The sequence below is a fragment of the Nomascus leucogenys genome, chromosome 10, assembly GCF_006542625.1.
Source record: "Nomascus leucogenys isolate Asia chromosome 10, Asia_NLE_v1, whole genome shotgun sequence".
NCBI lineage: Eukaryota > Metazoa > Chordata > Mammalia > Primates > Hylobatidae > Nomascus > Nomascus leucogenys.
Window position 1 is genome coordinate 37030043 of NC_044390.1, and position 16801 is coordinate 37046843.

The 16801-nt window shown below is 39.5% G+C and overlaps 1 protein-coding gene across 1 annotated transcript; it reads left to right on the plus strand.

The window, feature by feature from the left end:
* The first annotated feature begins 7851 nt into the window (after positions 1-7851).
* On the plus strand, positions 7852-13212 carry IL22 (interleukin 22). The gene is made up of 6 exons (XM_003259777.3): positions 7852-7868; positions 7957-8188; positions 8624-8689; positions 8806-8949; positions 9878-9943; positions 12579-13212. The coding sequence occupies exons 2-6, from the start codon at positions 8003-8005 to the stop codon at positions 12654-12656; spliced, it is 540 nt and encodes a 179-aa protein (XP_003259825.1). The 5' UTR covers positions 7852-7868; positions 7957-8002; the 3' UTR covers positions 12657-13212.
* Positions 13213-16801: the final 3589 nt, after the last annotated feature.

A 16801-nucleotide genomic window follows, 5' to 3' on the forward strand; every position in this document is an offset into this window, starting at 1 on the left:
TATTCCATGCCTGCTGAATGGTAGGAGCTTAGTACATGGAATAGTCAAAGATATTTACTGTAACAATCATTTGGTCATCTGTGCCTATAATTCATTCAGTCATCCAACTAGAACTTCCTGAGGGTCTATGATGTGCCAAGGACTGTTCCGGGTATACAAACTCTGCTTTTGTGGAGCTGATGTTACAGTGAATGAATGAATGAGAAAATGAAGGAATAAAGCACATTGCCCCCTTTCTCTGGTGCAGCACCTTGTGTGTAGCTTTTTGTCTCTGCTCCATTTCCTAGGCAGACCTCGCTCAGATATTTCCTCTCATTCTCATGCATTCACAAACTGTGCCTTTTAATGGGTGATTCCACTTGTCTATGACTATATTGTTTGTTGTAACTCTTTCCTTTTCCAGCCTGTCAAATAGTCTACGCACTATTTCTATTTGGTTCTTATATTTAATTGCTTGCCCCTGCCAACTCATTCGAGTACTTTTACTTTCTCTAAAGGCGTGTTAACTAGCTAATATGAATACAGTTTAAATTCTAATTCTCTAATCAGTATTTACGTACATTTAATCTTTTCTTTCAAAGCAAGTCCATTTCAGATTAATCCTGAAGTTACTACAATATAATTAATGCTGACTATTTTTGTATTTTTTTAAAAGTAAGAAATGTGGAGCCAAGATGCCTTATTTGGCAAAATATTCCAACAGCAACAAAACAGATATTTGTTAAATGGGTTGAAATATTATTATCTTCATTTATTTGGTTGTAAGAATATGAAAGAAATAACAAGACTGCATCTCTTTTGCAACAGGCTACCTTTCAGATCTGCCCTAATTCAGAGTGACATCTTGTCCAACTAACCCAAATTTGGGATAATTTACCCTATTTATAGTACACATGCAACCGCTGAATTAGAACAGTGACAAAGAAAAGGAAAAAGGGGCATTTTCTCAGGATTGACATTTGTGATATTCTAAAAACAAATCACCTAGGCTTTGGAACTGTGTTTGGACAGACAATACCAATTGTTGGCAAGCATTTATAGAAAATGAAACTCTCATATGCTACTCTAAAGAGTGTAAATTGGAAAAACCGTTTTAGAAAACAGTCCTGCATTATCTACTAAGACTGAACAAATATATACCCTGTGATTCATATTTTTAAAAGTTTAACAGGGTCGTGAGGGTGTAGAAAATGTTTAGTTTACTTGGCCCACAATGTTCCCGTCAAAGGCTGAGAGGATCTGGTAAGACAACACCAAGAATCACAGAGTTTTGAATATGAATTTTTAAAAGTTATGTTTTAAAATAATATGTAGCCTCTGCAAAATGATTGTGAAAATGTTAATAACTCTAAAACTGATTAGAGAACTGGGATAAAATATTCACTGATATTAGTAAATTAATTGTGTTTTGAATCTCTGGTGGCAGAAGCAAGTGTGGGTTATGACTCTTTACACCTATTTACTCATCAAAACAATAAATGAAAAGAGAGACTGGGATGTACCTGTGGCCTTCAAAAAATCTATGATAGTAGAGGGCAGATGTTAGGAAGCTAATATCAAATTCTGTTTGCACTAGAGTAGTGAAGAATTTCCATAAATGTTGCTTTCTTCTATCTTTTAAGTTGATTTCAGTAGTTAGCATTAGTAGGGAGAAAAACATGCTCGTTTACATTGTGACACATTCCTGTGGATAGAGTCTTCTCTTTAAGATGAGATATAACACTGACTGAGAAGTCTCAGTCCCCAGGAAGAAGGGAAAGGTGGCTATGGTTGACAAGTATCTTTGTGGGCAGATTGTGGCAGGTGAGGTGGGACTGGTAGGAAGTTACTCTGGGTACCACCAGGGTTACCTTAGAGCAGAAATGGGAAGTAAATGCAGTTTATGTTTGAAAACCCCAGTCTCTAGCTTTTGTTCTTTGCTGTACCTCTAACCTCTTCTCCTCGCTGGCTGTGAATCACTTGCTCTTCGTGTTCTCAGGAGATGAGTAATTCAATAGTCCCTTTCTCCAAGCCAGCTGGGTACTTATTCACACCAAGGTAAATGTGACTAATAACAGCTTCACATCTTACTTCTCCCATAAAGTAAGTAGGAATTAAATCTCATACGCAAGACCTCAGTGGAAAAAATTTTGAAAGACTATCAAAAGGGTATAAAAGAAGGTCTTTGGCAGAGACATGATCGATGCTCTTGGATGTAATGAGTTCACATTATAAAGATGTTAATTCTCCTTAAACTGGTCTTTACATTAAATAAAAACCTAGTAAAAATTTCTGCCATATTTTTCCAGGAACTTGACAAATTTATCATAAGCTTTATATAAAATATATATGAAAAGTCCACGAATAGCTAAGTCAGTCCTGAAAAAGTAGAGCAAAGAACGTAAAATTTCCTGTTCAGTTATTAAGACACTCTTCAGTAATATAATGATATGAAACTGGCTTAAGAACAAAAAGAAAAATAAATAAACCAATGGAACAAAAAAGAGGACTCAGATATAGTATTTCTATATATGGGAAATTCACATATGATAAAAGACATTTTTTAGTAGACTATGTTGGGAAAACTGGCCCACTATGTGGAGAAGAATAAAATTGGATTTCTTACCTTTCATCATATACAAAAATGCATTAAAGACCTGATTGTGAAAGGTTAAGCCATAGAATAAATAGCAGACGAGATAGAAGAATGTCTTTGTGACCCTGGGATGGAGAGAGGCTTTTCAAACAAACCTTGAAAAGTACAAATCATATAATTATAAATAATGTCTTAGATTACATCCAAATTAAGTTTTGCTGTTCAACAAAGGCCAAATAAACAAAGTGAATTGACAGATAAAAAATTGGGAGGAGGCCAGGTGTGGTGGCTTATGCCTGTAATCCAGCACTTTGGGAGGCCAAGGTGGGTGGATCTCTTGAGGTCAGGAGTTCGAGACCAGCCTGGCCATTATGAGGAAACCCCGTCTCTACTAAAAATTAGCCAGGCTTGGTGGCGGGTGCCTGTAATCCCAGCTACTTGGGAGGTTGAGGTGGGAGAGTTCCTTGAACCCAGGAGGTGGAGGTTGCAGTGAGCCGAGATTGCACCACTGCACTCCAGCCTGGGTGACAGAGCGAGACTCCGTCTCAAAAAACAAAACAAAACAAAACAAAAAACACACACACAAACAAAAAAAAGACAAAAGGAGGAGAGTTTGTTATGGCTACAACCAAAAATATACAGGGAACTCTTACAAATCAACAACAGAAAAAGAGCAAAGCCCGCTAGAAAAATGAGTGACTAATGTAAGTAACCAATGTATAAAAGGTGGAAACCCGAGTGGCTACAAGTGTATGAAGAAAAATGCAAATTAAAACAGTAACAAGATAGATACCATTTTAAACCTCCAAAGCCTGGCCAAGTTAAAGCTGGATATACGAAGTGTGGAGGGGGATTTGAGGAAACAGAGGAAGCTTTATTTGCTGGTGTGAGAGTAGATTAACACTGTCTTTCTGGAGAGCAATCTGGCAATATTTAGTAAATGCTAATAAACTTATCCTTATTACTTAGTGGACATACTTCAAAAATTGTGTCCAAAATACTCTCAAAAAATACCATAAAAATGACTTGGATAAGGGTGTTTAGAGCTACAATGTCTGTGGTCTGGGCAACTGGAGGCGGTTCAGGTGCCCACTGTTAGAGAATGAATAAGTAAAATGTGGTTGGTACACACTCTAGAATGTCACATTACAAGCAGAGGCTACACACAGAAACATGGACAGATGGTAAGACATCACACTCAGTAAAAAGGTAAGAAAGAGAGCCATTCCCGTAAAACAAAAATACCTACAAACACTAAACAACACTTCTTTTTGCGCAGGGATGCATCGATATTCAGAAATACCCATGAAACATTAGAGCCATGACGTATGGCAATGGTAGACATGGTGGTAGGTGTTTAGTGGGGAGGGAAGGAGAATAATGAGGGTAGGATCACACCCACGCACGTGTGCAAACACACACACGCAGAAACTTGTATGGAACAATGATCATGTGCACTGGACTGAGGAGTATGATGAGTACAAATCTTTTTACCTGTGATACCAAAAGTCTTCTTTCTTCTAGGGAGATTTGTGTCTTAAAGAACGCATTTCCAGTCATGGATTTTCTAGCATCAGTCAATGAGTTGGGAAACTATTTTATGTATGTGGTCAATGAATATTTATTTTGCCGCTATATGCCAGGCACTGTTCTAGGTGCTGGGCACAGTATAGTGAATGAGACAGCCAAAGCCTACTTCTGGTTGAGGATTCTGATTAGTCCTTCTTGGCATTAGATCAGGTAAATTGTTACATATTCCAAATCAACCATGGGTATGGTCTGTCTGGGACCTGGGAGGTGGGCATTGGGGTTGCTCTTCATCTGCAGTGGCTTTGGGAGAGACTTGAAAATTCACAAGGAAACAACTGCAGAAAAGGCTCATTATAATCTGAAAGTATTTAGCATACATGTGTCTCTGGTTGCTGTTTTCACAGGAGCACCTTTTTGTTATATCCACAATCTCTTCTATTTTTTTTTTTTTGAGACAGAATCTTGCTCTGTCACCCAGACTATAGCACAGTGGGGCGATCTTGTCTCACTGCAACCTCAGCCTCCCGGGTTCAAGCGATTCTCCCACCTCAGCCTCCCGAGTAGCTGGGACTACAGGTGCACCACGACACCTGGCTAATTTTTGTATTTTTAGTAGACAGGGTTTCACCATGTTGGCCACACTAGTCTCAAACTCCTGACCTCAGGTGATCTGCCCACCTCAGCCTCCCAGAGTGCTGGGATTACAGGCGTGAGCCACCGCGCCCAGCCTCACAATCTCTTCTAATAGCAAATATTTCTGAGACTCCTAGTATGACTGTTCAGAAACCCCCATACAGCACCGAAGCAGATTTTCCCTTTAGTGAGTTTTAGTTAAACTCATTGAAACTTAAGATCTAGGCTCTATTAACACTATCTTATTGATGCTTGGTCCATTGGGGCATACAATGGAATAAGAGACACACTGCTGCTCTTAAAGACTGCTTTGCAATTTTCTGGCATTCTCTTTCTGTTTCACAGTGATTTATTTTCTATTCAGGAACAATAAACTGGTAAGCAGGACTGGGTCAAACACCAACTTTAGAAATACCGTAAAGGCAGTCAATATGCTTTTATTGAGTCCTTCCTATGTGTGTAGCACTGTTCTAAGTGTTGGAGTTACAAAGAAGAAAGAGGCAGAGACTCTTCCCTATAAAGCATGTAATTCAACGATGTCAAAACTTATTTTCCCATAGAAACAAAATTATGTATGCTGGTCAGTTTCTCAGGCAAACCAACAAAAGCCTATTTAATCGATGAATAGCTTAAATCTAGTGCTAATAGAATTATACGGAGTTCTGGGCAAAAATGGCCATATATAATAGGAAATTGAATAAGGAAGAGTTTCATCATCTTTTCTTGGGCTCATGGTCAACCCCAGGGAAGCATTTGGAACACACCTTTTTTTTTCAATTCAGAAAAAAATTATCTTATTTTTGACAAATAAAAATTATATATTCATGTTATACAATATGATGTTTTAAAAATTACTTATTTTTTAAATTGATGCATTGTAATTGTACATATTTATGGAGTATAATTTGATGTTTTGATATAAGTGTATGCTGTATAATGATACAATTAGGTTAGTATCCATCACCGCATGCATTTATTATTACTTTGTGGTGAGAATCTTCAAAAGCCTCTCTTCTAGCTATTTTGTAAAATACAGTATTTTCCTGTTAAATATAGTCATTCTACTGTGTAATAGAACACCGAAATTATTCCTCCTAATTGTATCGTTGTACCCGTTGACCAATCTCTCCCCATCCTCCTTTCCCCACTTACTCCCCCAGTCTCTGGTAACCACTGTTATATTCTCTGCTTCTATATCAACTTTATTATTATTATTATTATTTTTTAGACTCCACATATTAGTGAGATCATGCAGTATTTGTTTTTCTGCATCTGATTTATTTCACTTAACATGATGTCCTTCAGGTTCATTCATGTTATTGCAAATGACAGGATTTCATTTCTTTTATGGCTGAATAGTATTCCATTGTGTATATATACCACATTTTCTTTATCCATTCATCCATCTGTGGATACTTAGGTTGATTTCATATATGTTTTGATATATGCATACATTGTGGAATGGCTAAATTGAGCGAATTAACATATATGCATTACCTCACATACCTGGAATTTTTTTTTGTAATGAGAACATTTACAATCTATGCTCTTTGTGATTTTTAAGCATATGATATATTGTTCTTAACTATTGTCACCATGATGGACAATAGGGCTCTTCAACTTATTCCTCTTCTTTAACTGAAATGTTGTATCCTTTGGGTAACATCTCCCCAACTCGCTGCCCCTTGCCCACCCAGCCCCTGGCAACCAACATTCTACTCTTTCTTTCTATGAGTTCAAGTGTTTTAGATTCCACATGCAAGTGTCATCATGTGGTGTTATTTACTCTCACTAATCTTCCTTTTTGCTTCTTTCTCCTCTGGCCACCTTCACAAATGCTTAGTGTCCTCATGCGGTTCCGACCCTTCACAGTGGCACCTTGCTTAGGTCTGTGCCATCTCAAAAAGTGGTCTAGGTTTTACAATTATTTACATCCCTTCTCCCAGTTCTTCAACACTCCTGATCTTAACTAGCTGTGAGGAGAAAAATCTGATTATACAAATTTGCACAATTCACATTGCTTCCCTCAGCAATAGGTATTTGCATTTTGATAGTTGCACTTGCTTCCTTCTCTTGCTCTGTGGGAGAATTTCCAGTCTAGTTTTAGGTGTATTTTTAAATAATTTAAACGTAACGTGGAACCTCTATATTCCTATATTCCCGTCTTCAGATATCCATGTATGTGTGTGTATATACGTATATATATATAATGTTGCATATATATGTATATTTATAGTATACACACATATATAATATATATAACACACATATATAATATTTATAAGATTATTTGGAAATATTATGTTGAGACTTGTGTGAAGTTTAGAATTAGGTAAAATTTTAAGATGAACTATATCCATGGTATTCTTTTATTTTAAAAAAAGTTTACATGTTAAGAAAAATGGTGATCAGATTGTTCAGCATTAGTATTTACAAACCTAAGTTGATATTGATTATAATTCAATTAATACAATTTTAAGATATATTTGCTTCTGCCTTAATTGTTATGATCACTTAAAAATAGTCCCAGAAAGGGAAGAAAACAATAATTAGATTAGCCAAGACGGTTATTTTTGAAACATAAGTCTGGTTTAGAATTCAGCATGTTTAAAAATGAGATAAAATTATTTTAATAATGGAATGATGTGTTAGCTGCCATTACCATTTACTTTAAAGCAGAGGATATAGGACATGGGTCCTTTTTTTCTGATCACCTCCAATGAGATAAGAATCTATAAAGCTGGTAGGAAAATGAGTCCGTGACCAAAATGCTTACTCAGCCACTATAGGAGATCAAAACATTTTATACTAAATCTGAACTCTACTAAGACAAAACAATTGTTTTCTTTGAAAAATATGTAGGGTTTAGAAAATTTCTGGGATTTGTCTGTAAAATACCCTCTGGGCTCTAATAGTGACGTTTTAGGGAAACACTTGCATCTCAAGGTGGGAAGGATAGAGGTGGTGTTTTGTGGGCTCCTGCGGTGGTTAGGTCGTTCTCAGAAGACAGTACTGGAAATTAGATAATTGCTGATGTCATATTTTTCACAATTAAAAAAAGTCAGTATCCTGGGGGCTATAAAAGCAGCAGCTTCTGCCTTCCCCTTCACAAGCAGAATCTTCAGAACAGGTAAGCGTTTCGGCAAACTTGGTACAATTCGTTAGTTTGATGAAATACTTCTTGACTAATTTTGTTCCTTCACGTTGTCTTTGACCAGGTTCTCCTTCCCGAGTCACCAGTTGCTCGCGTTAGAGTTGCCTGCAATGGCCGCCCTGCAGAAATCTGTGAGCTCTTTCCTTATGGGGACTCTGGCCACCAGCTGCCTCCTTCTCTTGGCCCTCTTGGTACAGGGAGGAGCAGCTGCGCCCATCAGCTCCCACTGCAGGCTTGACAAGTCCAACTTCCAGCAGCCCTATATCACCAACCGCACCTTCATGCTGGCTAAGGAGGTATGCATCTCAATCCTGCTCTTTCTCGTTGAATCTACTTGGAACCCAAATAATTCTTAAACTTTCTTCAGAGCATCTCTAAGAGCTTTAGGAACCCACTGTTTATCCCTGAGAGTAAATAAATTTTCTGTTTTTTCCGAGACTCTTTGGGAATCAGGCTTTTTTTTTTTTTTACTTGAAATTCTTCCTTCCATTTTGGCCTTTATGATACATATGATGAATTTTTCCCAAAGAGCGGCCATTCAGTAACCCATCTGATGATTTTTTTTTCCTTTATGCCTCTGTGCGTTGTTCTAAACTCATGCACGCATCTGAATTCTGCTTTTAGTCTTTATGGGGTTGCTCTGGGGAGAGGGGATGGGGCACATGTCTATGTATAGATTTTTTTTTCTATTTTCTCAATGTCCAGACACTTAGTCTTTTCTTCTCTTCCAGGCTAGCTTGGTTGATAACAACACAGACGTTCGTCTCATTGGGGAGAAACTGTTCCGCGGAGTCAGTGTAAGCTACAGTTGTGATGAACAGGGCCTTGTGCCATCTATGGGTACTTGGAGTGGTGGTGATGATGGTTTAGGTCTTATCCCTTATGACCCTTGCTGTTTCCCTTCCACCTGCAGATGAGTGAGCGCTGCTATCTGATGAAGCAGGTGCTGAACTTCACCCTTGAAGAAGTGCTGTTCCCTCAATCTGATAGGTTCCAGCCTTATATGCAGGAGGTGGTGCCCTTCCTGGCCAGGCTCAGCAACAGGCTAAGCACATGTGTAAGTTCAGCTCTCAGCCTATGCCCACCTACCCCTCCTTCCCTCCTTCTTCCGCAGATACCCCCTTACCCCAACTCTCTCTCCTCCCCCCTACCCCTAAGCTAGCAGGAAGAAGTGTCTTGGCAGCAGTATTATCAGGAGTCATTTGGGATCATAGAGTGTTTGTTTTTGCTTTGATTGAGTCACATCTTGAGTTTATAGTGGTGAATGGGGTCTGGAACTTAAGTGTATAGAAGCCGCATTGGTTTGTCTCCGGAAAAAGGGCAACTCAGGTTGTGTAAGATGAGAAAGGTGTTGGGAAAAACATCTAGATGTGGAAATGGATCCATTGAGTCTAAGTTGTTGAGGGGAGGGGATGGCATGGAAAGAAAGTAGAAGAGAAAGTGGGAAATGGGAAGGCTTAATGTCGGTGGTGGGTCAGCAGACTGTTGCCCTGTTGATGTCATGGGAAGCCACAAAATCGGAGGCGTGTGAACTTGACGCCGCTGAACATTTGAAACTATGAAAAAAAGTTTGAGTGGAGTGGGCCCAGTAAAAGGCCCTAGGACTTACTGAAGAGGGCTTAATTTTCACATGAGATGTTTTATGTACATTTCTTGTTCTAAGCATGCAATTTTCTGGAGGTACGATTGAGGTTTTATTCCTTACAGAATTTGCATAAACCACTCCGCTCTTTCCACAAATGCAAACCTCAGTAGGATTTCCCAAAGATGAAGAGAGGTCTCTTGTAAGGGAAGTGACTGGATTCTGGTGTCCAAGGGAATTCAAGAGCTCAGGAAATCTAGGTCACAGTTGAAATCTAGGTCATTGTGGGCAAAATTACTAAGAGCTTTAATTCCAGGTGAATTGAACCGTACCTCCATGGGTGTGGAGGTTCATAAAGTTTCAGCACGACATTAAGACAGTTATTCTTGTTTTTGTTTTATAGCATATTGAAGGTGATGACCTGCATATCCAGAGCAATGTGCAAAAGCTGAAGGACACAGTGAAAAAGGTAGGACTGATAACTGTCAATGCTGAGTCATGCAATAGGAGAGACAAATGCTGTTTTTCTTTCCTTTCTTCCTTCCCACCACTTTGTGATTTTTCACTTGATTCTCCTACCACCAGGGTGATTACTTTGGTATCTGTGTATGTAGATATATCTATATATCTAGATGTCAGTTTCCAAATTTTGCAAATTGTAGAATTCTAGAACTGGTTGGGACCTTAGCTTGTCTAGTCACATAAACTCATGTTCTGGGGATGGCCAGTGGCAGAGATAGGGCTAGAATGCAGGTCTCCTGAATCCCAAGCCAGCACTTTTCCCGGTGGTGATACAGATTAGTTTTGGTATCATTAATTCTTAGGGAAATTTCAGATTCCTATTGACTCATGTAATCTGAAGAAGCACTTGTTTAAAAACAGAAAAATGCCTACGGGCAAATTTATTTGAAGTCATTTTTGAAGGCATTAATGCATTGCTTTGAAACTTGGAAGAATAAACTCAGAACAACAAGAAAAGAGCTGGACTTGCATATAGGGCTAATTTCTGGAGTAATAAATACTTATTTTTAATTTTCATAATATCTATCAGCTATTGATTTTAGTTTAAAAGCAAGAGCAGACAACCCCTGATCTCTTTTATACAGGTTCAAATACAGTAAAAATATCAGTAAGAGATTTATTATAGTTAAATGGAAGTCTGAATTGGTAAGCCTTTTTTTCTTCCTCTCTCCCATCAAGACCTTCCATTCTAGTTTCTTCCTTCACTCCCTCAACAAATCCCTAGGGAGCATTTATCCATGGTGGGCTGGTGTACATTTCTATAGTGAATGATACCATCATGTGGCCTATTTGGTGAAAAGAACAACAATGGAAGGCTTAGACTAACAATAGTGACTCACCCCAAAACCAGAGGAATGATTAGGAGCAGTGAAAGTGATGCTCTTGCAAGCAGGTACAACCAAATACTCAGAAACATGAAGCCTCCAGTTGATGGAATTTTCAGTAACAAGCTTAACCTTAATTCCCCCCTTTTCCCTCTTGAATTTTTAAAAAAGCATTTCTTCCTGAGCATCATTTAATGAATGTGACTGTTTCTTCCTTTGGTAATTGAAGGCTTTGTAGTTTTAAATTGTGAAGCCCAGTTCTCTTGTTACAGAACTATCATCTAGACATGGAGGGCTGAATGTTAGCATGCCACAGACAAGGCATGCTTTACACATCTTGCTTAAAAAATTACTGATTTCAGCTTGCTTGTTGTCTTTAGAAAAGTGAAGTGTGAGAGAAGAAAATCTCATGGTGATCTGTGTGATTTTCAAGGCCTTTAATCCATTTTGAAAGAATCAATTTAATATTTGCAATGGGTTGCCATGTGGAAGAGTGATTATGCTTTTTTGCTGGTAGCTTCAGAAAGCACAGGAGGGAGAGGAATGTTGTTCAGAGAAAGATCAACAGGAGGAGAAACTGCCAGAGCTGTCTGAAATAGGGTGGTCTTGGGAGGCATTAATTCCCTCTCGCTGGGGGTAAAAGCAGAACGCAGGCTGGTAGTAAAATGCATGACAGACAGTAGGGGACGATAAACTTTAAAATTCTTTATAGTCTTGGAGTCTTTGAGATAGAAAAGAATATCTTTTTGGCTTTATGTCAAAAGAAAGGTGAAAGTGCGAAAGAAAGCAGGAAAAGAAAGAACCATGTATTATATAGAGGGCAATGGTGACAAGGTTTTTCTTGAAATAATGCAAATATGATAGATTAGAGGAATTTCAGTAGGGAATGCTTTTCACTTGAATTTGGGTCTCCTCTTCGATTAAGTTTGGGATCCTCATCTGCATTTGACTTGGAGGGAGAAAGAATGAATGTTAGGACCTGTATCTGGTTTTCTATTAACTAAAGCAAGTGGAAAAGACTTATTTGGTATTTTTCCCACAAAAGTGAAAACTTTTCTTTTACTATTTGTCAAAAAGGTGGAAACAGAAAAAGCCTTAATGTATTGGTGAATACATGGTTCAAAGTCATTTGAGCTGAGATGTTTTAAATCAGGAGTGTCCAATCATTTGGCTTCCCTGGGCCACCTTGAAAGAATTGTCTTGGGACACACATAAAATCCACTAACACTAACAATAGCTGATGAGCTAAAAAAGTCCATGCATAAATCCCATAATGTTTTAAGAAAGTTTATGAATTTCTGTTAGGGTGCATTCAAAGCTGTCCTGGGCCATGTGCGGCCCGTGGGCTGCGGTTTGGACAAGCTCCTTATAAATAATCTGTCATAGATAGTTTTGGAGCTGCAAAACAGGCCAAGGCATAACGGGTGGCACTCGGGATCCCCCAGATCCCAGCCTCACTTCAGTCTGCTTGCTCTGGTTAAGAAGGGGTGGTCAAGTCTCTGCCCAGCTTTTAAACAGCTTCATTAGTGTGAGGTGCATCTGAAATTGATGCCTGCTGGTGGCCTCTCAGTCCAGAGAGCCGTCATTTTAAGCTCTTTGGCAAATCATACAATACTAAAGGGATATTACTATGAATGTTTTACAAATGCTTAAAATTCGGTTTCTGTCTCCATCAACCTAATCTTGCAATTTCTAATTTGTTCACTTTAGAAAACATGGCATAAATGCTCAAATACTTTTGCATTCTTATTTTCACAGCTTGGAGAGAGTGGAGAGATCAAAGCAATTGGAGAACTGGATTTGCTGTTTATGTCTCTGAGAAATGCCTGCATTTGACCAGAGCAAAGCTGAAAAATGAATAACTAACCCCCTTTCCCTGCTAGAAATAACAATTAGATGCCCAAAAGCAATTTGTTTTTTAACCAAAAGGAAGATGGGAAGCCAAACTCCATCATGATGGGTGGATTCCAAATGAACCCCTGCTTTAGTTACAAAGGAAACCAGTGCCACTTTTGTTTATAAGACCAGAAGGTAGACTTTCTAAGCATAGATATTTATTGATAACATTTTATTGTAACTGGTGTTCTATACACAGAAAACAACTTATTTTTTAAACAATTGTCTTTTTCCATAAAAAAGATTACTTTCCATTCCTTTAGGGGAAAAAAACCCTAAATAACTTCATGTTTCCATAATCAGTACTTTATATTTATAAATGTATTTATTATTATTATAAGACTGCATTTTATTTATATCACTTTATTAATACGGATTTATTTATAGAAACATTATTTGATATTGCTACTTGAGTATAAGGCTAATATTGATATTTATGACAATAATTATAAAGGTATAACATGTTTATCTGACCTCAATAAACACTTGGATATCCTAAGTCTTGCGGTTTTGTGATTTTTCTCCTTTAATATCATCATCATTGTCATGTTACCATTCCCATAACTTTATTCTTGACTCTGAGAAAATGAGGTAGCTATTAGTATTATTCCAATTTTACAAATGAGAAAGCTGCATTAGAGACATGTTAAGAAACATGTTATAACTATAAGTAGTTGACCCTTATTGAGCCAGGTCTATCTGATTTCAAGGCTCTCTGCTGTAGTGCCTATACTGATTTATTATGTTGACTCAGCATGTACCTTTGAAAAGAAAAAAGGTGAGAAATTGAAAAGAACTTATCATTAGTCATTTATGGATAAAAGAAAGTAGTGATGTTGCTGGAGAGAAATACATGTAGCCTCTATTGCTATAGATAAACTGCTTTACTTCTAGTTCAGGCTCACTAAAAGGTGCACTCTCCAGTCTCCCTGAAAGTAAGACACTAAAGGAATAGGAAAGCTGTGTTTTGGGGAGTCATTCCTACTAGTAAGTTTAGCACTGATAGGAAAGTCTCATAGGTGGAAGATGGGCAAGATATTATGACACACACATAGAGAGGGAAAGGGGTTCATCTTCAAAATTTGTACAATGCTACAGAGAAGACAGAGAAGAGGTAGAGATAAAGGTTGGATTTGTTCTACCAAGAAGAATGGACAAAGGATGCCAGCAATGAAGAGCTGTTCCTGGGGGAAGGGCTTTGAAAGATTGTGTAGGTCTTTTCATACAAGGTCAAAGTCAATGATCGGAAGTCAGTCATCAGCTGCTAAGGTATTTTCTTCTCCAAGAAATCAGGAACCAGCATTGCAGGTCACTTGCCAGTTGTTGGCCGAGTTCCTGCAGGATTAGGTCCAGCCTAGTGGTGAGAGGGGAGCACATAGAATAAATTCCCAGCAAACCTTTGTCTTTTCCTGGCAGTCAGCCCCTCTTTTGCTACCTTGCCTGTTGCACTCTTGCAACATATTTTCATACTTTCTATAGTAAATCTGCCTTTATTTACCCACAACTGTCTTGGTAAATTCTTTTACCACCTGTGCCACCAGCCTTAGATATTTGTCACTCACCCACAAATTTGGGTGGCCTGTATGGGGAGCTCTCTCTCCTTATGGGGAACTCTCTCTGCATGGGGGCTTTTTCTCCTCATAGGGAACCCTCTTGCCTCTCTCTCTTTCCCAACTTGGAATCCTCAGTGGATAGCATCTAAGCATGGAGAGAGTTGTAGGTCTCTGGCCAGAGCTACACTCTGGTGGGCTGAAAGGTGTCCCCGTGGAAGCATCTGACTGCCACGCCCATTCAGGTGAGGCACCTAAGTTTATTTTCTCTTTTCAGTCTTTCAGCAGCCAGCTTCTAGTATCTCTCTGGCAATTGATGGTAACTGGCCAGGGCTGTTCTCTGGTGTTGCCTAAAGGTTAGAGGGTGAACAGGGTTAGCTGCCTCTCCCATTAGGGAAGAAGGCTTTTTCCTCTCTTCTCTGGTCAGAAGTCCCTAATCCCTAAGTGTGGCATGACTGGTAGCGGAGGCTCATTCAGAGTGAATTCACACACGTTTTGGGTGCCTCAGACCCTCTCTTTCTCATTCTGAATTCCCCCATGGAGTCGGGCAGCCATTCTGTTCTGATGTTGCTGAATAAGGTGAACTCAGCCTCAGAACAGTGAGTCTTCCCTTCCCTGCCCCTTCCCTGGGCTGGCGCCAGGCAGAGTTCTTCCTTTACCTTTTTCCTCGTATCTGGGCTGACCACCTAGCTTTAAGTGAGTACCTGGACTAATCATCCAACTTAAGGCCCCCAAGTGGCTGAGAGGTCTTTACTAATAGGTGGGATGCCCCTTTAGAAAGTGCACCCAAGTCCCTTGGTGGATGCAAGTGGGCCGCTTTTCATCTCGGTGGGATGCCCCAGGAGAAAATGCAGTTCAGTGTGAGGTTCCGTGATGTAGTGGTGAGTACTTGGGACTCTAAAAATGCAGTTCATGAGGCCCTGAGTGGTGTGTTTTCCAGTCCCACCATGGGACAACCCCATCTATTCTTTCAGACTCACCTCTAGGCTGCATTCTAAAGCATTGGAACAAACTTAACCCTCAGACTCTCAGAAAGAAGCTTCTAATTTTCTTGTGTAATACAGCATGGCTCCTATGCAGGAAATCCTCAAATTAGCCTCCTTAGTCTTTATAACCAAAAGCAGAATAAAGAAAACAAAGCTAAGAAGAAAGAAAAAGACAGAGACAAGAGACAGGCTTAACGGTTGGCTGCTTTACAAGCCCCCAGCCCCCTCCAAGTTGCCCTAAGCACTGTCCTCCAGATAACCACCACTGGAGCAGAAGAGCAGGCAAGAAGAAAGGCAAACTGACCCAATGAAATAAAAGGAAAAAAGCCCCATATGGCTTGCCCCCTCTGCCACAAGCTCTGCCATTGGAAACGGGATTGCCCTGAGAGCCAAAGGGCCCCTGGAACAAAATCCCAACTCCTAACGGCCTTAAGCTGAAGGGGCTCTCTGCTCTGGCTGGAACAGGTCACCTTAACTGGTGACTGGTGGAAGTGGGAGAAATTCATCTCACACGGTGTAGGTCTGGGGTGCTAAGGCTTTCCCTGATGGGAGATAAATGAAAGTGGTAGAGGTGCTGGCCCTGCTCCACAGGCTGTGCAGTGGCTGGAAGTCTCACAAGCCCTCCTGTAAAACCGAACCTTTTCCTCTCCGTTCTTTGCTTTTCTTTTTCTTTTTCTGTTCATTCCAGGGGTCCAGCCTTAAAAGGGAAAGATAATTTCTAATGTCCTAACCCCTGATTTTGTCATTCTCTTTAAATCTCCAGCTGGTTACATATTATGGCCTGTTTCTGTGCACATTTTAAACTAATGGGCAAATTACAACAAGAAAACTTCAGAGCTCAAATGGTCAATCTGCACTACAGAGTTAAGTAGAGTCTCCTAAAGCTCTCTTTTCCCCCTCTTTTTTCTGCCTGCTTTAAATCTGCTGTTACTAAGCTGCTAGTGCTGAGATAAGACTCATTATTTATGGTCGAACTAGAATATAAACATTGAAAACTCATTTAAAGAAAAAAGGTAAAAGAGGTTTTGTTAAACCAAGCAGCCTAGAATTTTTAACCTCCTTAAAAGTCAATGAATATAAATTCAACACCTCTTTTAAATATTACTCGTAAAGCGGCTCTTTTTATTCAATTTTACTGCAAGCTCTCAGTAATTATCCATCTGCCTCCCTTGAGCAGCTTCACGCTCTTCATGTTAATGCTTTTATAAGGGAAATAGAACAAAATTGCTATTTGCAGGGAGACCTCCAAAACTACTACCCAGATTACATTTCTTTTTTTCTTTTTTCTTTTTCTTTTTTGAGACGGAGTCTTGCTCTGTCACCCAGCCTGGAGTACAGTGGCGCAATCTTGGCTCACTGCAGCTTCCGCCTCCTGGGTTCAAGCGATTCTCCCACCTCAGCCTCCTGAGTAGCTGGGACTACAGTCACTTGCCACCATGCCCGGCTAATTTTTGTATTTTTAATAGAAACAAGGTTTCACCATGTTGGCCAGGCTGGTCTTGAACTCCTGGCCTCAAGTGATCGGCCCGACTCAGCCTCCCAAAGTGCT

What these genes read in the sequence shown, in the direction of transcription:
- IL22 (XM_003259777.3), top strand. Translation starts at nt 8,003, where the DNA reads ATGGCCGCCCTGCAGAAATCTGTGAGCTCTTTCCTTATGGGGACTCTG. An exon ending in CCTTCATGCTGGCTAAGGAG is followed by an intron (nt 8,189 to 8,623) that starts GTATGCATCTCA and finishes CTTCTCTTCCAG; the next exon opens with GCTAGCTTGGTTGATAACAA. An exon ending in GCAACAGGCTAAGCACATGT is followed by an intron (nt 8,950 to 9,877) that starts GTAAGTTCAGCT and finishes TTTGTTTTATAG; the next exon opens with CATATTGAAGGTGATGACCT.